General features: G+C 39.9%; 1 protein-coding gene across 3 annotated transcripts in view; it reads left to right on the plus strand.

Annotated features, from left to right (window-relative positions):
* The first annotated feature begins 3,589 nt into the window (after positions 1–3,589).
* Positions 3,590–27,875, plus strand: part of RAF1 (Raf-1 proto-oncogene, serine/threonine kinase) — a 78,962-nt gene continuing 54,676 nt past the window's right edge. Inside the window, exons 1-2 of one of the 3 annotated variants that reach the window (XM_070738572.1) lie at positions 3,590–3,845; positions 23,337–23,427. In XM_070738572.1, coding sequence (XP_070594673.1) covers positions 23,392–23,427 — 36 coding nt within the window. In that variant the 5' untranslated portion in view covers positions 3,590–3,845; positions 23,337–23,391. Of the gene's footprint in view, positions 3,846–3,905; positions 4,231–23,336; positions 23,428–27,875 lie in introns of those variants that run through there. The other 2 variants (XM_070738573.1, XM_070738574.1) reach the window with 2 other exon arrangements.

Genomic DNA, 27,875 nt, shown 5'->3' on the forward strand with positions numbered 1-27,875 from the left:
CTTCTATGTTTCTATGTTTCATCATGTATTTTACTATGTGTATATTGATATATACCCACTAAAACCCTCATTGTGTATTGGACAAAACAAATAAATAAATAAACAAACAAACAAACAAATCTAATATTAGATATATAACAAAAGTATATAAAACCCCAACAATTAAAACCATACAATACATACATACCATAGATACTTTTGTATGCAGCAAAGCAAGGCAGCTTAGATTTTTTCAATCACAGCAAAATCATGGGGGTGGGGAGAAGTATGGGTATGTATACATAGATCTCTCTCCCCTTCCCTCTCCAGGACCCACAAAAACATGTGCCATATGACACACTTGACGGTTTTTGCACTTTTTGATGAGTTGGAAGGAGCATAATTATTGACTTCTGGTGTTCACCACATATTTCCTGGAAGAGCAGCAGCAGCAGCAGCAGCAAAGACAAATGTTTCAAATTTGCCTTAGAAGGAAACAGAAAAATGTAGTGTAGAAGGTTTCTTAGTTTTTGAAGTGTTGAAATACTTTTCTTTTGTGTTCCCCAATGGTGCTATTAAGGATAAATAGAAACATAGAAACATAGAAGACTGACGGCAGAAAAAGACCTCATGGTCCATCTAGTCTGCCCTTATACTATTTCCTGTGTTTTATCTTAGGATGGATATATGTTTATCCCAGGCATGTTTAAATTCAGTTACTGTGGATTTACCAATCACGTCTGCTGGAAGTTTGTTCCAAGGATCTACAGTACTACTCTTTCAGTGAAATAATATTTTCTCACGTTGCTTTTGATCTTTCCCCCAACTAACTTCAGATTGTGTCCCCTTGTTCTTGTGTTCACTTTCCTATTAAAAACACTTCCCTCCTGAACCTTATTTAACCCTTTAACATATTTAAATGTTTCGATCATGTCCCCCCTTTTCCTTCTGTCCTCCAGACCAGTGTTTTTCAACCAGTGTGCCATGGCACACTAGTGTGCCGCGAGACATGGTCAGGTGTGCCGCGAAGCTCAGCAAGAGAGAAAGAGAGAGAGAAAGCAAGAGAGAGAGAGAGAGAGAGAAAGAAAGGCAGGGAAGGAGGGAGAGATAGAAAGAGAGCAAAAAAGAGAGGGAGGAAGGAAGAAAGAGGGATGGAGAGAGAGAGGAAGGGAAAGAGAAAGAGGGAGAGAAATAGAGCAAAAGGGAGGAAGAGAGAATTTTTTTGTCCAAACTTTTTTAGCCCCCCCCACTCCCTCCCTGCTCAATGTGCCCCATGATTTTGTATATGTAAAAAATGTGCCGCAGCTCAAAAAAGGTTGAAAATCACTGCTCCAGACTATACAGATTGAGTTCATTAAGTCTTTCCTGATACGTTTTATGCTGAAGACCTTCCACCATTCTTGTAGCCCATCTTTGGACCCGTTCCAAATAGACATTGATTGGATCACAATTCCCATCCTGATTTCTTCTACTTTCCATTCCCTTTGGATATGCTTTCCCCTCACACCTCTCCTTTTCCTTCTAAAAGCAAGAGGGCTTTTTGTTCTTTTTAAAATTTGGATATGCTGCAGGCATAATTGCCCTCTGCATTATTTTATCAGGACCGCTGCTCCATTCTTTTAAAATGTGGGTTGGGCTCAAGTGAAAAGCTCGATTTTCTGCCTATTAATTTTGCTCCAGTACTGTAGCATGGTATTCACTCTGGAAATCATTACAAAATGCTAGGATTCAATCACCACACTATACTATGTTTTGAAATGTATCCAGTAAGCCACAATTTAGCCGGCTTTAAACAGACCAAATCAAATCAGGACTTTTTTTAAATAGCAAGGCGAATGACTTTATTGTTCTCTACGATTTATGAGCACAGCTTAGAAAAGTATCCAAATTGCTTGGATTTTTGCTGATTAAAATTGTCTACCTGATTCTATGTGACAGGTTGGGTTTGTCCGATACAGACTACGCTGAAGCGTGCTTGCTTAGCGAGTAGGGACAGATCTAGTCAGTATGTTTATTTATTTATTTATTATTTATTTATTAGAGTTGAAAGGGACCTTGCAGGTCATCAAGTCCAACCCTCTGCTTAAGCAGGAAATCCTACAGCACCCCAGCCAAATGACAGTCTCCTCTTGAAAATGTGCAGAATGCAGCTGCGAGAGCAATCATGGACTTTCCCAGATATGCCCATGTCACATCAACACTCTGCAGTCTGCATTGGTTGCCAATCAGTTTACGGGCACAATTCAAAGTGTTGGTTATGACCTATAAAGCCCTTCATGGCATCGGACCAAAGACCGCCTTCTGCTGCACGAATCCCAGTGACCGGTTAGGTCCCAGAGTTGGCCTTCTCCGGATCCCGGGGAAGAACCTTCTCTGTGGTGGCCCCAACCCTCTGGAATCAACTCCCCCTGGATATTAGGACTGCCCCCACTCTCTGTGCCTTTCGCAAACTCCTCAAAACCCACTTCTATCCTCAGGTATGGGGAAATTGATTCCCCTGGGCCGTTTCCGCTTTACGTATGGTCTGTATGAGATGTATGATTGTTTTCTATATTAAGGGTTTTAAATTTGTTTTAATAATTGGATTTGTATTGTTTCTTGCTATGAACTGCTCCGAGTCTTTGGAGAGGGGCAGCATACAAATCTAATAAATAAATAAATGTCCAAAGTTGGGGAGTTCACAACTTCTGCTGGCAGGCTGTTCGACTGGTTGATCGCTCAGACCATCAGGAAGTTCTTCCTTCAACTCACAGAATTCCCCAGACAGCATGCTTTATTTTAAGAAGTATGGACTTTGACTCCCAGAATTCCCTGTGCAACATAGCTACTTTATGCAATATGGACTTCAAGTCCCAGAATTCCTCAAACAGTATGTCTTACTTTAAGAAGTACTTTCAGTACCCAGAATTACCTATGCTACTTAGCTACTTTAAGCCAGTGTTTCCCAACCTTGTCAACTTGAAGATATCTGGACTTCAACTCCCAGAATTCCCCAGCCAGCTGGCTGGGGAATTCTGGGAGTTGAAGTCCAGATATCTTCAAGTTGACAAGGTTGGGAAACACTGCTTTAAGCAATGTGGACTTCAAGTCCCAGAATCCCCTAGTCTGTATTGAAGAAGCAGCTATAAAAGACATAGTTAACAACAGTAATTTCCTACGCCAGAGCTATCCAAATTTTAAGTTAGTTTGCGGTTCAGTGAATTTTGAAAGGAAAAAACAAAACAACCCTCCAGCATCTGGATTAATTCAGCACACCATGCGAAGGAGCCTCTTATGTTAACGCCGCCCTCGATAAATCAATTTCTTCCAGTCTTAGTCGTAGTAACTCTCCGGGTTTCAGAAATGAAGAGCGCAACGTGCGGACGAGAGCAATAAGATATTACTTGGCTGGAAATGCCAGGGCAACGAAGGGCTATAAACGCCCCTCTTGATGTTCCTTAAATAAAGTAAAATTTACAGGAAAACGCGGCACATCTGGGAAACTTAATCCGTCTAAACAAGTTAAGGAGCAACAACACCTCCAGGCACTTTCCTAACCTGGACTATTCACCTGCCTCGCGGCTGGGGGGAGGAGTGGGATTTCTGGCCACGCCCCCTCCAGACCCGCGCAGGATCGCAAATGGCGGCCGAGACTGGCGGGCAGCCTCAGGGGGGCGTGGCCGAAAGCCGCTCGAAGAGACTGAAAGTCTCGGCGCTCCGGCCTGGAGAAATCGAGCGCCGAGGGATTCGATGCAATAAATGTCTGGCTGTTACTCTGGCCGCCATTTTAGATGACGAGAGGAGCGGGAGGCTCCGAGTGAGGGGGGAAAAAAACCTTCGCCGTTGGGGAAAGCGGCAGAAAAAAAAAAAAGCCGAGAGGCGGCCAGGTACGGCGCCGGTTCCTCGTGCCGCGAGGGGTGGGGGGAAAGGAAAGAGGCGAGTTTCGCGGGGCTGAAATGAGGGGGGGGGAGTTAAGGGGACGCTGGGCTGCTTGGCTCCGGGAGGAAAAGGGGTACGTGTGTACGGTGCAGAGCAGTAGCGGGGCTCGGACAGGCTGCGGGAGGCGGAGGAGGAGGAGCACTCCCTTTTTCCCCTCCGACCGCCGCGTTTTGCAGCTCGGCTTCTTGAGTTTCTGCCTCCGGACGCTCCGCGGGGAGTGCTGAGAGAGACGGCGCTCGCTTCAGTCTGAGCCGGTGGGCTTTATCCCCGCTGCTGTTGCTGCTGCTCGATTCTGCCGCTCTCGGGCTTTTGCTCTGCAGCTTCTCTTGCGAAGTAAGGCGCCCCAGTGGAGAAGTCTGATTTGGTTCCATCGTTTGCATTTGCCGTTTTGGGCTCTTTCTCTCTTTTGAGCTCCTTCCTCATTTTCTTCTCTTCGGGTGGGGGGGGGGAGAAAGAGAGAGAGAGAACCGGAGCCAGCAGCCTGTCCTGCGGGGATCTGGAGTCCCATGTGTTTGCTGGCTGGAATCGGTGGGAATCGGAACCTATTGACACGGGCAGGAATGGATGCTGCCGCCGCCGCCGCCTCCAGCCAGCTGTCATCGGACAGCAGGTTGGCGCTCTCTCAGCTTTCCTTGCGGGGTTTGTGTGTGCGGAGCATCCGAAAGCGGTCGGCTCGGCGGGGCGTTGAGCGAGACAGGCGAGCGCAAGTAGGATCTCCCCGGGAGAAGAGAGCCAGCTTTATAACGAAACTTACAGAAGAGGCTTTTTGCTAGGTTGGGGAAACAAAAAAAAGAAGAAGAAAAAGAGACGATTTGCGGTTTGCCGCAAGTAGATCGAATAGAGGGAAAGGAGGAGCTGCTCGTTATAATAATAAGGCTAATGGGGACTTGTGAAAAAAACACACTAGTTTGGCGGTATCCAAGTGAAACTTGAGGAGAGAATTTATTCTTAATTTTCTTTTTCTGGCTGGGATCATTCTTTGTGGATCCTGAGAGACGTGCCTTATTTGCCTTTGTTTATAAGCCTGCTCAGATTTTATTGGTCGTTAAGTGCCCCTGATTTATAAAAGATCAAAGAAAGTTAAGTAATGCAAACCAAGCCTCCCAGATGGTAATATAAATAGGTTTGCCTTGAATAGTCTTGTGTAAATAGGAATATTGTTTTACACTAATAGCTCAGACTTACCAAGATTGAATTTAAACTAAATTAGAAGTTCTGACTTGCAGGAGATTTGCTTTCAAGTATTTATTTAATTATATTTCTATGCCACCTAACTCCCCTAGGGATTGGGGCGGCTCACAACAAAAACAAGTAAATGTGTTTATGATTGTAACATGAAAAACAGTATGGATATCTTAAATAACAGTGCTTCCAATCCAATGTTTTGGAAGAGAATAAACTCTGTGATGTCTTTTCATGTGAAGCTCTATTAGCCATCTATCTGGCCCTACTTGATGAAATTGTAATTTACATGAAAAATGTGTTTTTGACTAGGTGGATTGACACATTGTTCTAAACCATGATTTCCTTAACTGGTTTGTAAACTGTTGCAAGAATCCAAAGTAAGATCATTAATTGTAGCTTAATTCATATACAGAGCTAACTCAAAGTGAAACAAATGATATTAAAACTTTGTGAGGTATACTTAATCAATGTAAAAAACTAATTATGTACAGCTGTTTAAGAACACAGGCACATTGGTTTTACCTCTCTTCAGGCTACTTGTAACATGGGTGCTTGTGTGGCGTTTTAATTCTAATGAAAAACTTTCAGGCATTGTTTTAATTTTCAGTTCTTGAAAAAAAATTAGTAAGTTTTTATTTGAAAAGTTGGAGGTTTTGGTAACTAGCATATACATTGCTGTGAAATACAACAATGAGTGCAGCTGATGCAAGTATTCATAAGGCAAGCTTTCTTTAAGAGTTATGTATTCTAGATTTATTTTATTTTTCTACTATATATTTTCTTGGCAGTGAAGAATGCAATTGTTGTCAAACTAATTCATGGAATATACTGCAAGTTTTGCCATAATAGAAACATATGTAATTGCTTCTTTGGGCAATATTGAACAAAGCTATCAACTTTTAGTCATACATGGTTTTATACAGGTAGTCCTTGACTTAGAACCACTCATTTAGTAACCATATAAATATATAAAAAAGTGGCATGACCGCTGCAGCATCTTAATAGAAATGTTAAGTATTAACATTTTTGCAGATTAAATCAGATGTACCATCTGTACACACACTTAGGTGTATGATGGCTGTTATATCTATGTATTAGATTTTTCAGTGCTACCTGAGAGAGAGAGAGAGAGAGAGAGAGAGAGAGAGAGAGAGATGTTTATTATGTGTAAGTGACTGTTTATGTTCCAACCTGGTGTTCCAGTACAGCTGTGGTGTAACCAAAATTGCTTGAGTACTGGCAAATATTCATAAAACTATCAATTGGCAATGTGTTCCATTTACTGTACATAATATCATTTAAGACCATTTGGGACCTCTAGCATATTTTTAGATTGTGAACTGATTGAGGTTGGTTTGCTGACTTACTGGATGGGTGTGGTGTTAACAGTAATTAATTTTGTTACAGTATTTTAGAGCCAAGGGGTTTTTAATGTTTCATTAGAGTTATATTTTTTATTATTTTTAGTTATATAGAATATGTGGATCAAGGAAACATTTTGCTAGCTATAGAATAGATAAAAATCTACGGGCACAGTAATTTAATAGAGGAAGAATTATATCATATTAATGTTTGTTTAATATAGATTGGGAAAGGTTTCTTTTCCTTCTTTCCAGTTGTGTCCAATTCCTGGGCAATCTCCAAGGTTTTTCAGAAGTGGCTTGCCATTGCCTCTTTCCTAGAACAGAGACCAAATGACTGACCTAAGGTTACCCAGCTGTCTCTGGCCTAAAGCAGGAGTAGAATTCATACTCTCTTGATTTCTACCTTGATGTCTTAAGTACTAAAGCAAAAAGTATATAGTACTCTAGATGTGTATCTTATATTTATGAAACACAGGCTTGCACTTGGTTTTTAAATAAAGTTTAGAGTTGATATCCAATTTTTTTGGTGAGGTTTCCTCCTTAAAGCATGGAATAAATCAAAGCCTTTCTCCCAGGAATTTTTTGCTTGCAATAAAGTGTATATCAGTTTTATCCAATCTTAGCAACAGTCCCAAATATCCTACATTATTCTAATTCTATTGTAACATCTTTGCATGGATTATTTTATTTGAAAAGTCTCCCGCTCTCCATTGAATTTTGCAATAAAATATTAATACGGCAAAGGATATTTATGGACAGAAAAGAAGAAAGACCCTTGCTGCCATAAATGGAGGCCCGGAGGTCTGGAAATAAAATTCAAATTCTATTTCAGACATCCACAGCACATAAAACACAAACCAAAAGTCAAACCTAGTAACTTATATATTCTGTCATTGAATTTGGAAACTCCAGGCTGACATGGAGCAGATGAAGTGACTATTACAATTATGTGTATTGCAGCCCCTACAAGGTTGGAGTTGATATGTTTGAGTTGGATGGCCATATAAACATTTTTAAATAAAATAAAATGTACTTTTAAGGATCACAACTTATAAAGTGCTGACCTGTATTTGAAAAGATTTGTTAAAAATAATACTCAACAAATATGTTTCGTCAGACAAGCAGCACATAACAGAATCAAGTAACTTTAGAAATGAGCTATAAGCTAAAGGAAAAACTAAAGGGAGAGTTGAATTGCAAGAGAGCGATTGAGATTTCTTTCTCAACCTTTTAAAAATTTGCTCGGTTAGCTGTAGTTTGGTATTGTAGCCAAAGAATTATAAAAAGAAAGCCAGTTAGTTAATGTTGCAGACTAAGCAGTTGCTCTTTAGCTGAGAGACTCTTCTTTGGCATCTTTCATAGTGCTCTTTTTAATTATTCCGGGGGGTATGCCCTGTAACTTTAAGCCAAAGATTGGTAATTGAAATTTGTTTAATTTGTGTTATACTCAAGAAGAAAAATATAATAGGATAAAAATGTGAATATTAATGCTCCTTAATGCTTCATTTGCATAATACAATAATTTTCATTCTGATATATTTCTGGTTCAGGTTGAGTTTCCTTGTTGAGTTTGAATACTGTATTAACTTCATTTTGTAGGAAAGTTTTGTTGAAACCTCAATACTGTAGTGAGTTTTGATTAAAATGTATATGATGTTAAAGACATATACCATAGCTATCCCTGACGAATTTTAAGATATTGTACGTCAATTTCTAGGAGATGAAGTCCACATGTGATGAATTTTCCAAAATGGAAAAAGTTGACAGATTCTTTGCCTTAGATCTGGGATGGTGAACCTATGGTACACGTGTCACAGGTGGCATGCGGAGACATATCTTCGGCATGTGAGCCATTGCTGTGTGCGCTGCTATGAGCCCTGGCCAGCTTATTTTCGGCACGCATGGAGTGGGCAGGGGAGGGTGTTTTCGTCTTCCCCAGGCTTCAAGAAAGCTGGAGTGGGGCGGGTGAAAAATAGGCCTACTGGGCCCACTGGAAGTTAGGAAATGGGGGAAGGGGATCATGTGCACATGTGTGTGAGGGTGGGGCAGTGCAGTGGGGGGGTCATACACGCATGTGCAGGGGGTGGGGCGCCTAGGCAGTCATTAAATTATGGGTGTGGGCATACATGTGGGCAATGGTATGCGTGCATGCACTTTTGGCACTTGAGAAAAAAAAGATTCACTATCACTGTCTTAGATATAGAAAATTATATTGGTAGGATCCAAAATGTGAATAGAAGATTATGCTGTCTTCTTTCCTTACATGACTGACTATGTGATTCCTGGATATTTCCTCTCAGTAAATTATATTTGAGAGAAATGAAGATTTGAAAGATTTCTCACTTCTCTTTGCACCAATTAATGTTTTTTTCTGTCAGCAAAATGAATTGGGTCTGATCTTTTTGCATATTTCTGTAAATGTGTAAGTGTGCAAATATTGTATATTAGTACATAAGTAACAGCCATCTGAAGTACTTCATTTTTCAGTGGTGATTATGTGTTTGAGAGCATCGGTGTACTCTAAGCAAGAATACTTAAGGTCATGTCAGAAATATAGTTATAGGTTTGTTTTGTACAAGCAGATCTAACAATAAAATTACAAGATATTATGGACACATTTCTGTGTATATATATCTGTATATATGCATTTGCACATGTAACTTTACAAACTAACTCCATCATTGCCATAAGTTAGACTGCTCTTGGTTATTTTAATCAGTACACATTATTTATCAAATTTATACACTGCCCATATCACTGCTTAAGTGACTCTAGGCATTTACAGAAAGAAGTCATAAGCCATATAAAAGAAACAAAATTAAAAACAGAGTTAATGAACAAATCATAAGGTGGAGGGCCAACAACCACCCCCAGGGCTGCATGCCACTCTTCAGTCTCATGCCAATTGGAGAGCCAGATCTTTATACTCTTCTGGAAAGGTGGGGCTCAACCTCATCTCTGGGGACAGGGTGTTCCATAGGGAAAAGGTAATGTCATCCTAGACTCGGTCATCTGTGAAACTCTTTAACTGTCAGGGTCCATAACATATGCTTCCTGCATGACTGGTGGGATGGGTTATGTAATTGGAATAAGATGATTCTTCAGGTAATCTGGTCCTGTGCCATTAAAGGACTTTAAAAATGAGAAGCAACACCTTGAAGCAAACTGGCACCCTGTGCAGCTTGTGCAGCAAAGGTGTCACATGTGTAGCCCTTGAGGTATCCAAAACTGCTTGCATGGCCAATTTCACACTAGCTGAAACATCTGCATATTTTTGAAGGGGACTCTCTGTAGAATGCATTGCAGTAGTTCGCATTCTTACAGCTTCCTAAGACCTGGGAAAACCAAGTGTTTCAAGGATCTTTGTGATCCTCACAATTCGGACCCAAACTGTTGTTAAACGTCTACTCTGATTCCAGGGAAAAACTGTACAAAATGTGGTAGCCATTGTGACATATAAAAAGTTAAACGACCTTTATTACACAGTTGAGTTTGCTACATAGGAATGCAAATTTCAGTGATTTTGAAGTGAAATTTGATGCTCCTTGCCATTATATTTAATTAATTCAGTACAGGTAGTCCTTAATTTACAACGGTTCATTTGGTGACTGTTCCAAGTTACAATGTTGCAGAATCCACTTGATCACTTGATCATAATTTGGATACTTGGCGTCTGGTTCATATGACAGTTGCATTGTCCCTTTTGCGACCTTCTGGTGAGCAAAGTCAATGGGGAAGTTAGATTCAATTAACAGCCGTGTTATTAACTTAACTGAAGTGATGCCCTTAATAACTCTGGCAAGAAAGGTCATAAAATGGCGGAAAATTCTCTTAACAACTGTTTCACTTAACAACAAAACTTTAAGGCTCAATTGTGGTTGTAAGTCAAGGACTACCTGTAGAATAATTGGTAGAGAAGGCTTCAGGGATGTTTTACATTGGCATTCTGTTGCATGAAGAAAGAGAATTAATTAGAGACTTTGTAAGTATGACTTTACTTGGGAATGTGTTTGTATGTGCATTTATTTCTTGACTGACTAGTCTTAAATCAGGTCTTCAACACCATAGCTGCTTCTTTTCTGTGCCAGCCAATTAGGCTGTTGCTTTTCCATGAGAGATAATCATGTTGTTCTTTATGAAGAAATCTTCATTCCCGTGGTTTCCTCATGGATGCAAGGTGAACAATTTTGGTATAAAAAAAGAGAATGTAGATGGGTTCATTGTTCCAATTGTAGATCTGGATTAAAAACGTACAAGCCAGACAATTTCTTTAAGGTTGGCAACAATTCCTCTGGGTTGTTGCTGTTTGAAAAAGTGCTGCAACAATCGGGAATTTCAACAATATGACTTTGTGTACATATGATTGTTATCCATGGGAATTCATTTATTTACTTGGTGTTTTGTGCTACTTCAGTCCACAGACTCAAAGTCTCACAATTCCCATTCCCAGCAATTAAGTTTAAAACATAATAGATCCTAATACAATGACCAGTAACAATCAGGAAAGCAAGATAGATCATTAAAAAGAAAAATAATAATAATAATAAATTGTGTAGGGAGAGAAATGTGTTGTTTGTATTTGTTAGGTAAAAATAAGACAATGTCTCACATAATTGGAACATCTTTTAGATGTTAGCATTATTATGCCAGAGTACTTTTAGCCATGATAGTATTATTAGTTCATCTCTTATTCTTACCCATATTAGAAAATATACACATTCTGATTTAAGATGCATACAAATGAATAAGCAATTGAGAAGTTCATAGCTGGTGTGATAAATTGTTATAATTTTGTGAGCAAAATATTAGTTTATTATAGAAATTCTATTTACCATATTTTGCATGATTGCTATGTACGGTGGGATTCTTTTGACAATGTACCAGTTTAACAGAATGTGATGTGCTTTGTATTCATATCTTTCTAGAATCATAGGACTGGAAGGGACTGGAGGTTTTTTAGTCCAATTCCTGGTCAAAGCAGGAGACCTTATGCCAGTGATGGCAAAGATTTTTGGCACAAGTGCCAAAAGGTTCGTGTGGAATTGTCACACGCATGCATGCACGCACACCCACAAACATTGGGGCCGCGTTCCGGAAAAGCCAAACTTCTGGGTTCTATCGCACATGCATGCCTGACAATCAGCTGGCCAGCATGCATACACACACCAGATTTTGGTACTGCTGTATGCACGAAGGGATCGTGCTCTGGAAAAGCCAAACTTCCAGATTCTGGCAGGCATGAACAGCCGACAATCAGCTGGCTGGTGCACATGAACACACCTGTTTTCAGCTCCCCCCCCCCCCCCATAATACAGCTGATCATTGCAGGTGCACCAGAAACCCAGAAGACAAACAGGCAAGGCCTCGTGTGCCGCCCAAGATGGCTACTAGTGCCACTTTGGGCACGCGTGCCATAGGTTCACCATCATGACCTTATACCATCCTGGTCAAATATCGGTAGTTATCCAATCTGTTCTTGAAAACCTCCAGTTATAGAGAACACACAATTCTGGAAGAAAAACCGTTCCACTGATTAAATATCAGGCAATTTCTCCTTACTTCAAGGTTGGATCTCTCCTTCGTGAGCTTTCACTCATTACTTCTTCTGCCCTCAGATGCTTTGGAAAATAAGTCAATCCCTCTTCTCTGTGACAGCTTCCCAAGTACTGGAAGATAGTTACAATGTTCCCTTAGCTGTTCATCTTACAGTTTAGCCTCTAACTCCCTTATGTTTGCTGTTCTTCTCTGAACATTTTTCTTGGTGTTTAAACAGTTCGTTTGTATGTTTTTATTCAGAAATTGTAGTTTGGTGATTGACATATTCATAGAGTCTATAGACTAAATACAGTTTTCATAATGCAGTACAGTGGAACCTCGACATACGAGCAGCTCTACTTACGAGCTACTCGAGATAAGAGCTGGGAGGGGAGCGATATTTTTGTTCGCCTCCCGAGCTCACATTCGGGATACGAGCGCCAAGGAGCTGTCTCCTGAAGCCGAACACTAACTTCCGCTTTCGGCTTCAGGAGACAGCTCCTTGGCGCTCGTATTCCGCGTGTTTTAAAAGGTTGCAGCCGGCCTGGGAGGCTGGGGGGGTGCTGGCAAGCCCCCCAGGCCGGCTGCAACCTTTTAAAACACGCGCACTGCTTTGCAGCTGTCTGCTGAATCCGAACGCGGAAGTTAGCGTTCCGGATTCAGCAGAGAGCTGCGAAGCAGCGCGCGTGTTTTAAAACGTCAGAGCCGGCCTGGGGGGCTCGGGGGCTTCCCCCCGAGCCCCCCAGGCCGGCTCTGACATTTTAAAACACGCGCACCGCTTTGCAGCTGTCTCTGAACGCTAACTTCCGCGTTCGGCGGCAGCGGGTTTTTTTGTTGTTGCACGGATTAATTGACTTTACATTGTTTCCTATGGGAAACAATGTTTCGTCATACGAGCGTTCTGACTTACGAGCCTCCTTCCGGAACCAATTAGTCTCGTAAGTCGGGGTTCTACTGTATTGCTTTCAGGAATAAGAATATATTTAGAATTAATCAGTTTTCAAACTAAGTATAGTCCACGTGCTTTGGTGATGTCTACAAAGGACTCAGTAAATTGTTTTGATACTAAGCGCAAAAGAAAATCTACTTGGTTTTGTGCATCATTTTTCAATTATTCCCTATAGTTAAAAAGATCAGGTGTTAAACATGCAGGTATTAAACATTTTTTGAATCATCAACACCTGTTTTCCAACCTATTATTATTGAAGAACTAATAAGATAAAGATACTCCTAGTGAAATTCTTTTTTTTTTACTTCAAAGACAAATAGTTTGTACATGCTATCAAGAGGTTGCCATATAACTAAAGCAACCAGAAATTCATAAGCTATAAACATACAGTAAAGTTGAATGTCCTTAGAGGATCTAATCTGAGTCAGTCACTGGGACCATAAATTTGTTTTTCCAAGCTTTCGGAGCTTTTTGTGTCGGAGCCCATTCTCAGGGAACTTCTCAATCTCATGTCTATCTAAACTTGATTATTCCAATTGTGATAACCTGTCTGAACATCTTGAGACCACCTACTGGATTAGATGGTGGACGTTTTCTATAATGTAAAGGCAGTCTTCAAGTTACAATCATTTATTCAGCAACTGTTCAGAGTTATAGTGGCACTGACCAAATGCCCAGCTATGAGGTAGGACCACTGGAATGCCCCTGCAACCACAATCAAAATTTGGGTGCTTGGCATCCTGCCTGTACTTACGACTGCAGGGGTCCTTCAGTTTCCCCCAACTGTTAATCCTCTTCTTCTTTTCTGACTGCCCTGCATAGTGGCATTCCTCAGTAATGGTGTTAGGATAGTAGAAGCTCAGCCTTGTGGCCTCTACTTTAGCCACAGTCTTGCTATCACCACCTAGGAGTGCCACCTCAAGCCCCATGCTGGGACCAACCACTCCAGCGCTATAGTGCAAAACCCAGTATTCCATTGCCCTCGGTTCCACAATTCTGCCACATTCAACTGATCTTTGCTATCTCAGCTGCTGGTGAGGCACATCTGGCTTTATTCTGTGTAAGATAATTGCTGAATGGATGGTAAGGCCAGCAAGCTCAGGTGGGCAGGGTTGCTACCCCAGCTGCCAGAGAGAGTGAAGCAGGGCGGCAAGGTAGGCAGAAGCAGTAGAATGCAATATCTGAAGCTAATACAATGAAATTCAGTATAATAGACTAATTAAGGCCAGCTGTCTTTTGTTTGATATTGGTTAATTATGCAAATGAGTAATAACTGCATATGTTATAAAATTAAGGTAAAACTTAACAGAACTGGAAGGTAAAATACTTTGAATACAACCAATTTGTTTATGGTTTAAGGTATAGTTTGGGTCTAGTGCAGCCAAAGTCCCTTAAATGGGAATTTTTAATCAGGGGTCAGTTAAGTTGAAGTTGTACAGTATTGTAAGCAAAGGTTATTGAGACACACTAACAAAACATTTTTATAATTGATTTATTATTCTGACTTCTTTGTGCATTCTGAGCCATTTCAAAAAAGGTATTTTTTTTTCTTCAATTGGTCACCAGTCTATAAATACAGTGGAAGTGAATGCATTGAATACAATAATATGCCATTTATGCATGTTTATTATTATTTTTCTTTCTGACTACTTTTTATTCAACAGGAATATTATCTAAATGGAGCTGATCCAAAGCAAAAGTTGTCGTAGGTAGAATTCCTTCAAATAATTAATATTCTGTTTTCGCTTTTATTCTTATAATATGCATATAGCCATTCTCTAAAAAAATTGTAGAGCTATTTTATCTTGGAGTTTGTATGCCTATGGAAAAGTTTGAAGTATGGGATTCTTAAAATTGGTTTTTTAGGGTACATTGGGCTTCCATGTGGTATTTAAGAATTGGAATATACCCTTGATATTCTGGAAGTTCTTGCATGCTGTGCACACTATATTCTTTTAATCTATTAGTCAGGGTTACTGCCCCATTCAGTAAGATTAAGTTACTTTAAAGTTTAAGTCATGGTTTGGTGCTCATGAATTTAGCAGGTCAAAATCCTTTTGAATCTGTCATTCATTTAATTATAAGATCTCCTTGGACATCTTAAATTAGTAGTACTGTACTTGTTTTAAAAGTACTCAACTAAATGGCGTTTTCTTGTCTATCAATTAATTGTGCTATTCACAAAAATATTTATTTAGAAATTCTTAATCCTGCATTTTTAAATTTTTTATATTAAATATGCTGCCAGTGTTTTTTTATTTTACTGATTGGTTGGTTTTGAAACATTGATCTTTTTAGCTGATCATTTTGATAATATTTCATTGTGCAAGTATGATGCATAAATGGTAAATTAATTTTATCTTATTACTCTAAATTAATAAGTGAACATTTTTGCATATTCTGGATATTTTTTTACACAAATATAGTTTATTTGTCTAGTGATTATTCTAAATTTTTGGAACTGTATAAGCATATATCTTATTGGTCTTTATTAAATCTATAGTCTAGTTGATTTCCAATTTGATTGTTCCTTTATTGAAATTCTGAAATTCTGAAAATTAAGCTACCGTAATCTCATTAAAAGCATGCTTCTGTAATTAAATATAGGTATTATATGCATTCTTTTGCTAAAACTGCCAATTATGTTAACATATTTTTTAATAAAATGTTACCAATAGTTTTAAAGAGAGTCTCTTTGGGAGACGGTGAGTTCTAATCCTGGTTTAGGCATGAACCCAGCTGGATGTCCTTGGGCCAATTATTATTTTAGCACTAGGAAGAAAACAAGGGCAAATAACTTCTGAAATCTTGCCAAGAAAACTTCAGGAACTTGTCCAGGCAATCACCAAGAGTTGAGACTGACTTGAAGGTTAAATAAATAAGTAATTGAAACTATTATAAAAAGATAAGCAGATGAAAACATCTTGGATAAAGTTATGTGAATGTAGAATGAAAAATACGCTACATGCTTATTTTTCTGGTTTTAGAATATCTCTGTCAATGAACAATCCATTAGATTAAAGGATTGAAAACTTGATATGCAGAATAATCTATTTAATTTAGTGAAAAAATATTCTGTTCTAAAAAATTATTCTGTTCTAATTTCATTAGACGTGAAACTCACGCTTCTTCCCCTAACCACAACCCTAATCCTAACCCCCCCCTACCTTCGCTAGTCTGCAGAACCAGAAAGGTTGGGAACCATTGCTCTAAGAAATCAAGAGGGAGCATACTCTTCAGGATCTGAAAGAACCTGCAGGGATTAATGGGAAGAGGTAATCCCACAAGTATTGTGGACCTGGACCTTGAAAGGCTTTAAAGAGAACAGCCAGCAGTTTGGATTGCACCAGAACAAACTTTACGACCACAACTGAGTCCATAATTTTCATTGCTAAATGAGATTAGTTGTTCAGGAGTTTTGCCCCATTTTCTACCTTTTATGCCCCAGTTGTTAAATGAATCGCTACAGTTCTTAGTTTAGTAACATGGTTGTTAAGTGAATGTTGTCAGAAGGTCAGAGAAAGTGATCACATGACCTCAGGACACTGCAACACACTCATAAATATGAGCCAGTTACCAAGTGTCCAAATTTTATCATGTGACCATAGGGATCCTGCAACGGTTCTAAGTGAAAAAATGTATGTAAGTCACTTTCTTTAGTGCCATTGTAATTTTGAATGATCACTAAATGAATGGTTGTAACTCAAGGACTATCTACATGAAGCCGCTGGGTGAGATCATCCAAGGGCACGGGGTGAGGTATCATCAGTATGCTGATGATACCCAGTTGTACATCTCCACCCCATGTCCAGTCAGTGAAGCGGTGGAAGTGATGTGCTGGTGCCTGGAGACTGTTGAGTTCTGGATGGGTGTCAACAGGCTCAAACTCAAGCCTGACAAGATGGAGTGGCTGTGGGTTTTGCCTCCTAAGGACAATTCCATCTGTCCGTCCATTACCCTGGGAGGGATCACTGACCCCCTCGGAGAGGGTCTACAACTTGGGCGTCCTCCTCGATCCACAGCTAACATTAGAGAACTATCAGGCATGGGGAAATTGATTCCCCTCGCCCGCTTTGTTTTATGTATGGTTTGTTTGGGTTGTATGACTGTTTTTAATTAAGGGTTTTTAACTGTTTTTTAAAAAAATCATTGGATTTGTATTTTATATTCCTGTTGTGAGCCGCTCCAGTCTCCGGAGAGGGGCAGCATACAAATCAAATCAAATCAAATCAAAAAATAAATATACAAATAAATAAATATACAAATAAATAATAAACAAACAAACAAACAAATAAATAAATAAATAACTGCCTATGACTGCTCGAGCCATTGAAGCAGTTGAAATTTTTGCTGGGATCTTGAAGGCACATATAGCATATTGCTGTTAATATTGCTGTTTTTCTCTTGTTTGCTATTAATATTTACTTGTTTAATATTAACTTGTTTGTTAATAATATTACTGTTTTCCTCTTGTTTGTTATTAAACAAGAGGAAAACCTTCTTCACACAAAATCCAGCCATGCCTTCTACAACTAAATAACAAACTCAAGGATTCGAGACCCCTCCAATCACTAAAAGCACCCAAAGAATGCTATAATGAACCAATCAAATCTAACCTCTTCAACATATTCTTTGGCTCAGTATTTGTAAACAGCAACAGCTCATGCCCATAACGATTTAACACCAATAGGCTTCACTAAAGACAGTGTTGAAAAAACACTACACAGCCTAAAACCTTCCCTGTCAATAGGACCTGATGGACTAGGCGCATACTTCTTTAAAAAACTTCATAGCCATAGCTGAACCACTAAGTATAATCTTTGAAAAATTCTACAGTACCAGTTCCCTACGAAACCTATGGTCACTAGCCACAGTCATCCCCATCTTCAAAAAGGGAGATGCCACTCTGGTAGAAAACTACAGACCAAACTCTCTATGCTGCGTCACATGCAAAGTCATGGAATCAATCATAAACCAATCCATTGTCCTCCACCTAGAAACTTAACAACCTACTTTCATACAAGCAATTCAGTTTCAGGAAAAATTATCCTGAAATCTACAACTACTATACTGCAAAAACATATGGACCTCAAAACGTGATCAGGGCAAAACAATAAACACAATTTATATAGACTTCTGTACAGCCTTTGACTCAGTGGTTCATGATAAACTACTTATGAAACTGAAATCCTACGGCATCTCTGGACTCCTACATGACTGGATAATTGCGTTCCAGTCAAATAGACAACAAGTGGTCAGAATAGGGAGCGTCCTATCTAATCCCGTTCCTCTTAACAGCGGTTATTAGGCAGCAGCGTACCTGGACCAACACTCTTTATACTCCATATAAATAACTTTTGACAATAAACAAAGGCTTGCGACTAAAAACTAATTAAAAAAGCGTCTTCCAACATATTACAAACAAGAGAAAAGTCAAGGAAACAATTGGTCCATTACAAGAAGATAGTAGCAAGAAGATGACAGGCAACAAGGAGAAAGCAGAGCTACTAAACTCGGTTTTTTGCATGTCTTTACACAAAGGGGAAAAAACAATCCAACCTACCCAAAATAACATCACAAAAACACATCAGGAATTAGGGAAGAAAATGGTAAGGGAACACTTTCTACCCTAGATGAGTTCAAATCACCAGGACCTGTATGCTAACCAGTATACTACCATAATATCTAGGGATAAGCTCAATCAATATTCGGCCCAGTGTCCAAGGGAACACCTAGACTTTAACAGCCAGCAGGGTCCTTGTCATCTGAATGCTGGATTAGCAGACATCTGAAATAGCAAGGAATAGATGATTTATGAATAAGTACTTTCCTAGTTCCACTGTTGTAAGTGAATGAAAAAGTAACACTAAATTTCATTCTAAATTAACTTTTCATAGACATTGCTCCTTTTTCATATTTTCAAAATACTCTAAACACCATCCCTTGTATTTTTAAGTTTTCATCTAAAATCCACTTTGTAGAAATGTGATGTAAATATAGCTCATATTGCCACTTTAATAATAAATTCTGAGGTATCACTACTCTAATAGGAGTCATGTGATGCTAAATAAATTAAAATCTCTTCATATATTAACTGACGTGAGTAAAATTTACCTTACTATTCTTCTAATCATACTAATATTTATTAATTACAACATCAATAATGCTCAAATAATACTTTTTGCAATTTTTATGAAGCTGCGCATAAGAAAGGAATTTGATGATTCCAGAGCTACATGTTCTCCTATGTCAAATATTAAAATGTTGTGTAAAAATTATTTGCATTAGCTAATTTGAATTTACTGGAAGTTCAAGCATGGTATAAAATTTCTTCCTTACAAACTATTTCTTCTCTACCTTTTTATGTAGAAATATTTTAATAAGCATAATTTGAGCTTAGTTTAACTTTTATTTTGAAAAATAATTCTTTTTTCAGTTACTGTGAGTTGTATAAAACGGTATTTTTCAGAAAACTATTAATGGCCAAAGTGGTAGACATTTCTTCCGTATTTTACATCCCATTTCTACTTAACTCTGCTACAGAAGATTATAGTGCTTTCCAGAACAGGCTATGCAGTTTGTCCTGAAGAGAATTCTGTTTTGTTAATTCATTTGCAGTTCAAACATTCTTGGCTTTCTTCTCTATCAGATTAATCCTGAATTGCGTTTGTTTTCAGCCTTTTACCCTTTCTAGCAATGTTTAAATAACATGCATTTTTTTCTTTAAAGGATTAGATACCATTAACCATGACAATACAGAAATATAACTGCAGTATTTGTACACATTGTCCTTAGAAAAGAGACATTATTTTGATTTCCAAAGTCATGAAATATGCAGCATTGCATTCTTCAAACCACATACAGTGGTACCTCGAGATACGAGTTTAATTCGTTCCGGACCTGGGCTCTTAAGTCGAGCAGCTCTTATCTCGAACGACTTTTCCCCATAGGAATTAATGTAAATAATTTTAATTGGTTCCAGCCCTCAAAAAACTCACAAAGTTAGTCTAAATTATGCAGAAAGACATGTTTTTAATGAAGAAATGTACATGTACATATAAATGAATAATGAAGTTTCTTTCACTTAACTTGTAAACTTTCTTAAACTTTTAAATTTACATATGTTCAACTTCTCTGCCACCCAATCCTGTAGGACAGAGGTCCCCAACCCTTTTTGCACCAGGGACCGGCTTTAAGCGATCAAGAGAGGAATGGGTGAATGAATGGACGGAGGGTGGGAAGGAAGGAAGGAAGGAAAGAGGGAAGGGACAGGAACAGAGGAAGGAAGCAAGGAAACTTATGAAAGGGGAGAGTAAGAGAGGAATGAGTGAAGGGAGGGAGGGAGGGAAGAAGGTGGGAAGGAGAAAGAAAAGAAGAAATAGAGGAAGGGAAGGTAAAAGAGAGAAAGAAAAAGAGCAAGAAAGAAAGAAAGAAAGAAAGAAAGGGGGAAGGGACAGGAACAGAGGAAGGAAGCAAAGAAACTTATGAAAGGGGAGAGTAAGAGAGGAATGAGTGAAGGGAGGGAGGGAGGGAAGAAGGTGGGAAGGAGAAAGAAAAGAAGAAATAGAGGAAGGGAAGGTAAAAGAGAGAAAGAAAAAGAGCAAGAAAGAAAGCTGCAAGCACCCCCCCTGAGCCCCCCAGGCCGGCTGCAACCTTTTAAAACATGCGCGCCGCTTCGCAGCTGTCTCCTGAAGCCGAACGCGGAAGTTAGCGTTTGGCTTCAGGAGACAGCTCCTTGGCGCTTGTATCTCGAATTTGGGCTTGTAAGTAGAACAAAAATATCTCTCCCCTCCCAGCTCTTATCTTGAGTTGCTCTTAAGTAGAGCAGCTCTTATGTCGGGGTTCCACTGTATAAGGTTTGACTGATTGAAGCAATGCAGCTTTGTCAGGTTGACTGCAGTGAAGGATAATCTTACACTGATGGAAGCAGAGCTTTTTGTAGCAGATAAGTTGCAGGGTGGAAGTCTGAAGGTCTCTGGAGTTTCGTACTCTCACCTAGCCTTATGCCCCGGGGTTAGCAGTTTGGTAATTCCCTTTGCCAGCGCCTATTTTCCAGCCTGTATCCACCCTGTAATTTTAAGCTTTAATGTTCATTAATTGCTATGGTAAAATAAAAGTCCCTAAATTCACAAGTGGGTTGTTAGTAAGAGATGGTATGCGTGTGCATCTTTGTCCATCAATTTTCATTTAATGTAGCAGAATTGCAAGTATTTTTTAAAAGCCTTTACACATTTTCAAGAAATTAAGGGATTACTAAATGAATTTGGTGAACAATTTTGATATTGCAGAAATAGGAAATTATTGCAGAAGTAATATAAATAACTTATAAAAATTCTGATTTTATATATTGTGGAAGAAATAGCTGGGTTAAAAGCCTCTGGGTTGTAACTTATCTCAGAATTGCATTTAAGTATTTTACTGAGGTAAAGGTTATGCAGCATATATTTTGCATGGTAGTTGATTTGAATCAAATAACAAATATAAAGGATTCTCTTCTCTCCTTATTTTTTAAATACCTCATTTTTCAAATACCGGCACTGTGTGTTGCTAATTTATGTCATTGTCATAATTTTGGTAGAGTTAGTGTTTTTCTGGGATTAACAGGCTAAACAAGAATGGTTTACCACTAATGCTGACAAATAATATATTAGCTCCACTATACTATAACATATACGGAATACCAGGTACCACTAGTTTGCATTTTTCCACTCTGAATATTCAGAGACAATTAAACTGAATTGTGTTACAAATAGACAGGTTCCTTCTGTTTATTAAGGGGACTCCCAATGTAGGGAACCTGGCAGGCTCTAGGGAAAAGACAGTCTTTGCTAATTTAATATTTTACCTACATATCTAGGATTGATAGCAATTCGTTTTGGTGTACATTTTCAGCATTTCTTTTACTATGGTGGTGACGATTAAAAATTTATGCTTTGCACAAAATTGCATTTCTGAAGAGGAATGCTTCTGCAAGTTATGTTACTAAATGTTATAATATAACAGTAGATTCCTGGACTGGAGAGAAGGTTGGATTACGTCAGTGATTCTCAGCCTGTGGTGTGCAAACCCCTGGGGGTCCACAATGTTGTCACAAAGGTCCATGAAGGCTTGAAGAAATGTTATAAATTATGTCTTGGTATCCATGGCCACAAAATATATTTAAATGGGTATCTGTGGTAAAGAAAAGGTTGGAAATCTCTGTATTAGATGACGATCTCTTGCAAACCTTACATTTTATTGACACTGGATGCTGGGAAGAATGGTCTAGGTTGAGCTAGTACAGGTAGTCCTCACAATAGAGCCCGACATTTTGATTGTTAAGCAAGACATTTATTTTGCCCCATTTTACGACTTTTCTTGCCATTTGTTAAGTGAATCACTGCAGTTGATACATTAGTAAACCAGTTGTTAAATGAACCTGGCTTGTGAAAGGGTTGCAAAAGATTATCACATAAGCTTGGGACACAGCAATAGTCATAAATATGAGTCAGTTGCCAAACATCTGAATTTTGGTCACAAGATCATGGGAATGCTGCAAAGGTTGTAACTGAAAAATGGTCATAAGTCACATTTTTCAGTGTCATTGTAACTTTGAACAGTCACTGAATGAACTGTTGTAAATTGAGGAAACCCTGCAGATGCATGGGCAGAGTTATTTTCAAAATTTATCTTGTGTTTTTCCCCCCATGGTTAACATCCTTTAGTAATCTATCCTCTACACCAGTGGTATCAAAGTTGCAGCATCACATTGCTGTCATGTGATGTTACATGACATTTTTCTCCTTTGTGGAGCTGGGGTGGGCGTGCCCTGTGCATGACGCATCCAGCTTGCAGGCCACCAGTTTTACACTCCTGCTCTAAATTGACTTTGAATCTAATGACTGACACCAAATCTACATACATTTTTAAGAGTCCAAACAAGCATCTTCTATGATTGTAAAAAAATAAATGATTGTTGACTGAAGAGCCTCTTGATAAATCTTACTGATAAGGTTCAAAATTAAACTGAATTAAAATTCTGAAAACATTCTTTTAAAAATGTATATGTGGGTGGGGAAGGATTCCTCTGCATGTTTCTAAACAGCTTTTGGTGGATATAGATAGAACCCCCCCCCCTTAATTTCAATAGATAGTAATCAGGCGTGGTAAAGCTCAGTAATATAGTAAAACTTGAGACCAAAGAGGAATGTTGAAGGTTTGGAATGTACTAAGATGGGAAATAGAAAGTTATAATGTACTGAGGAGTATAATTAATCATTTGAGTAGATTATATATCTGTCTCAGAAGAAGGGCGGCATAGAAATTGAACAAATAAAATAAAAGAATAAAAAAATATAGTATATCACTTTATCACTGAACCTGGTGTGGCCTAGTTATGATGGACATATTGCATTTGATATTCTTAGGGCTGGAGGACATAACTACATTTGCGATGGGGGAGATGTGGCTGAAAACGGGAGCATGGGATATCAGTGCATGATCACGGAGCTCCACGCAGTAAGTACTTCTGCATGTTCTAGCCAGGATGGGGATGGCAGCATCCCCATGGCAAAATATGTGGACTCCAGTCTTCCATTGTTGTGCCATCTCTGAAACATATACTGTAAGTCAGCCCTTGAAAATAAAGACACTTGAAATGAAGAAATTCACACCTTGAAAAATGAGAATAGATAATGATTGTCTTCCGTGTTGAAGTTTAGAAACCAATACAATCAAATTATGAAGGATTTGACTATGAAGGTTTTATAACATAAAGACAGAAAACTACACATTGAAAATCAGATACAAATAATAAAACCAGAAAAGATTATGTTTCTGCCATACTGTATATATGAAAGAATTCTAAAAGGAATCTTTCCAAATTCCTCAATATATTTTCAGAACTATTTATATATATATATATTTTCATGTAAATTTATTGTTTTAGCTGTTTAATTAAGGATTAAGGGTCGTAAAAGCAGAGCTTTTTCAGTTTAATTGGTAAGACATTTAACTTTCCATTAAAAAGTTAAATACTCACTTTTCCTAATAGTCATCTTTCTCTCTCTCTATTTTTGGAAAAACATGTTTGTGTACTATAAAAAAAAATCAGTTCCTACAGATATTTCTCAAAATCTTTCAATTAATGGTTACTGCAGTGATAATATAAAATTTGTTTGCTTCCCAAACTGCATACAATCCTTTTTTGGGAAATAGCATCTCATTTTTAAAGGCCCATTAGAGCAAAGAACTTTCCCATTGTGGAATTTCTAGCAGAGGATTGTTTATATAGACCCGAGGTGGCATATTGGTTAGAGTGCAGTACTGCAGAATACTTCAGCTAGCTGCAGTTTGGCAGTTCAAATGTCACCGGCTCAAGGTTGACTCAGCCTTCCATCTTCCAAGGTCTGTAAAACGAGGGCCCAGATTGTCGGGGGCAAGAGGCTGACTCTGTAAAGTGCCTAGCAAGGGCTGTAAAAGCACTATGAAACAGTATATGAGCTTAAGTCCTATTGCTCTTGGCATATCCCCTTCAAAGGACCACTCTGCTGCCATTATATAAATGTGCATAGCATAATTTGAGATTATGCTGATAATTTGGGGGGATTACCATACTTTTTGAATATAAGAGGCACCCTCCAAAAGAGGGTGGAAATGATGGTAGGTCTTATACACAAATCAAAATCCTGCCCCGCATGTCCTGTTTTTGCAAAAAAACCAAAACAAAAACAGGCCTGTTTTACGCAAAAATAGAAGGTGAAAACAGGTGCATCTTTTGCAAAAATAGAATGTGCAGAGGCTTTGGGAGGCCTGCAGAGTGTTCCTGGGGGCTGGGGAAGACAAAAATGTAGCTCAAAATGGGCCTATTTTTGATGAACATGGGAGCATTTTTGCCACTCCCACCCCAGGAGCACTCTACAGGCCTTCCAAACCCTCTGTGTGCCTCATTTTTCACTTTCCAAACCCTCTCCCCCCACGTTATGTTTTTGTCCTCTCAGCCCCCAAGAGCAATCTACAGGTGTCCAAACACTCTGCGTGCCCCATTTTTATGAAAATGGCCCTGTTTGTCGCAAAAACTGGATGCTCAGAGGGATTGGGAGGATGGAGAGGGAAAAACATTTTTTTCTTGTTTACCACTTCAAAATTTTGGTGCGTCTTACACTCCAATGCGTCTTACAATCTGAAAAATACAATGCATGCTATGCAATATTTATAGTTCAAGTTCAGCATAACATCCTCAGTTCTTGCTACGAATACAATCAGATACTATAAAAGCAGTTTGATGGATTTTGATTTGTGGTAGTTGGTGATATATCATTTATTTATTTATTTATTTATTTGTTGGACTTGTATGCCGCCCCTCTCCGAAGACTCGGGGCGGCTCACAACATGTAAAAACAGTCACAACAATCCAATTAATTAAAATTTAACGATTTAAGAAAAGAAACCCCATATGATAACAGACACACACACAAGCATACCATGCATAAATTGACGTGCCCAGGGGAGATGTTTAGTTTCCCCATGCCTGACGACAAAGGTGGGTTTTGAGGAGTTTTCGGAAGGCAGGAAGAGTAGGGGCAGTTCTAATCTCCGGGGGGAGCTGGTTCCAGAGAGCCGGTGCCGCCACAGAGAAGGCTCTTCCCCTGGGACCCGCCAACCGGCATTGTTTGGTTGACGGGACCTGGAGAAGGCCCACTCTGTGGGACCTAATCGGTCGCTGGGATTCGTGCGGCAGGAGGCGGTCTCGGAGATATTCTGGTCCGATGCCATGAAGGGCTTTAAAGGTCATAACCAACACTTTGAATTGTGACCGGAAATTGATCGGCAGCCAATGCAGACTGCGGAGTGTTGGTGAAACATGGGCGTACCTAGGTAAGCCCATGACTGCTCTCGCAGCTGCATTCTGCACGATCTGAAGTTTCCGAACACTTTTCAAAGGTAGCCCCATGTAGAGAGCATTACAGTAGTCGAACCTCGAGGTGATGAGGGCATGAGTGACTGTGAGCAATGAGTCCCGGTCCAGATAGGGCCGCAACTGGTGCACCAGGCGAACCTGGGCAAACGCCCCCCTCGCCACAGCTGAAAGATGGTTTTCTAATGTGAGCTGTGGATCGAGGAGGACGCCCAAGTTGCGGACCGTCTCTGAGGGGGTCAATAATTCCCCCCCCAGGGTGATGGACGGACAGATGGGATTGTCCTTGGGAGGCAGAACCCACAGCCACTCCGTCTTATCCGGGTTGAGTTTGAGTCTGTTGACACCCATCCAGGCCCCGACAGCCTCCAGGCACCGGCACATCACTTCCACCGCTTCGTTGACTGGGCATGGGGTGGAGATGTAAAGCTGGGTATCATCGGCATATTGATGATACCTCACCCCATGTCCTTGGATGATCTCTCCCAGCGGTTTCATGTAGATGTTAAATAGCAAGGGGGAGAGGACCGACCCCTGAGGCACTCCACAAGGGAGAGACCTCGGAGCCGACCTCTGACCCCCCACTAACACCGACTGCGACCGGCCAGAGACGTAGGAGGAGAACCACTGAAGAACAGTGCCTCCCACCCCCAACCCCTCCAACCGGCGCAGAAGGATACCATGGTCGATGGTATCGAAAGCCGCTGAGAGATCGAGGAGCACCAGGACAGAGGATAAACCCCTGTCCCGGGCCCGCCAGAGATCATCCATCAACGTGACCAAAGCGGTTTCCGTGCTGTAACCGGGCCTGAAGCCTGACTGTCGGGGACCTAGATAATCAGCTTCTTCCAAGGACCGTTGGAGCTGGAGCGCTACCACCTTCTCGACAACCTTCCCCATAAAATGAGTAATAATATAAATTATCAAAAAGATGGACATGACTTATTTTGATTAGAATGACAAATACTTTAGGAGCAGCAGATTTATTTATTTATTTCTACCTGATAGGAACAATGATGGCAGTACATTAAAAGCCCACTGATGTACAGTGATCCCTCGATTTTCGCGATCTCAATCTTCGCGAAACGCTATATCGCGATTTTTCCACCCGATGACGTCACTCCTTTCCTTTCTCATCTTTCTTTCTCTCTCTCTTTATCTTGCTTCTTCCTCTCTCACACTCTCTTCCTCCCTCTCTCATCTCTTTCTTTCCTTCTCTCTCTTTCTCTATCTCTCCCCCTCTTGCTCTCGAGCGGCAAGCGAGCAGCCGGGCGGGCGGGTGAACGGGCAAGCGGCAAGCGAGCGGCTGGGTGGGCGGGTGACGGGCAAGCGGCAAGCGAGCAGCCGGGCGGGCGGGTGAACGGGCAAGCGGCAAGCGAGCAGCCGGGCGGGCAGGTGAACGGGCAAGCGGCAAGCGAGCGGGCGGGCGGGTGACGGGCAAGCGGCAAGCGATCTTGGGGTTTCCCCTTTGCCTGGGCGGCGGGAAGACCCAGGGAAGGTTCCTTCGGCCGCCCAGCAGCTGATCTGCTCCGCAGCGCGGCAGCAGCGAGGAGCCGAAGATGGGGTTTCCCCTTTGCCTTTGAAAAAAAGGGCGCGCATGCGCAGATGGTGTTTTTACTTCCGCAACCCTACATCGCTAAAAATCGATTATCGCGAGGGGTCTTGGAACGGAACCCTCGCGATACTCGAGGGATCACTATATACATTTGTCATCTTATAGGGTGATGAGATATTGGTACAAATTATTTTTCACAGGCACACAGAGCAGAATCTGGGGATTAAATTTACATTTTTTTAAAAAATTCTCTGTGTCATTGTTTGGTGATTGTTTCTATATCTTATAAATTATGATATATTTTATTTATTTGATTTTTATCCTGCCTTCATTAGAGGAATGAATTTTCCTCTATTTGAAATGTTTATATTTTTAATGAGATTTTCATGTGAATTTTATATCTGATATATGAAAAACATCAGAAATAACTAAACTATTTCGTTTTGGAAATAAAATATTGATGATGTATTAATTTCTGCTTAATATTGTTTGTTT

Source organism: Erythrolamprus reginae, chromosome 2 (genome assembly GCF_031021105.1).
Source record: "Erythrolamprus reginae isolate rEryReg1 chromosome 2, rEryReg1.hap1, whole genome shotgun sequence".
NCBI lineage: Eukaryota > Metazoa > Chordata > Lepidosauria > Squamata > Dipsadidae > Erythrolamprus > Erythrolamprus reginae.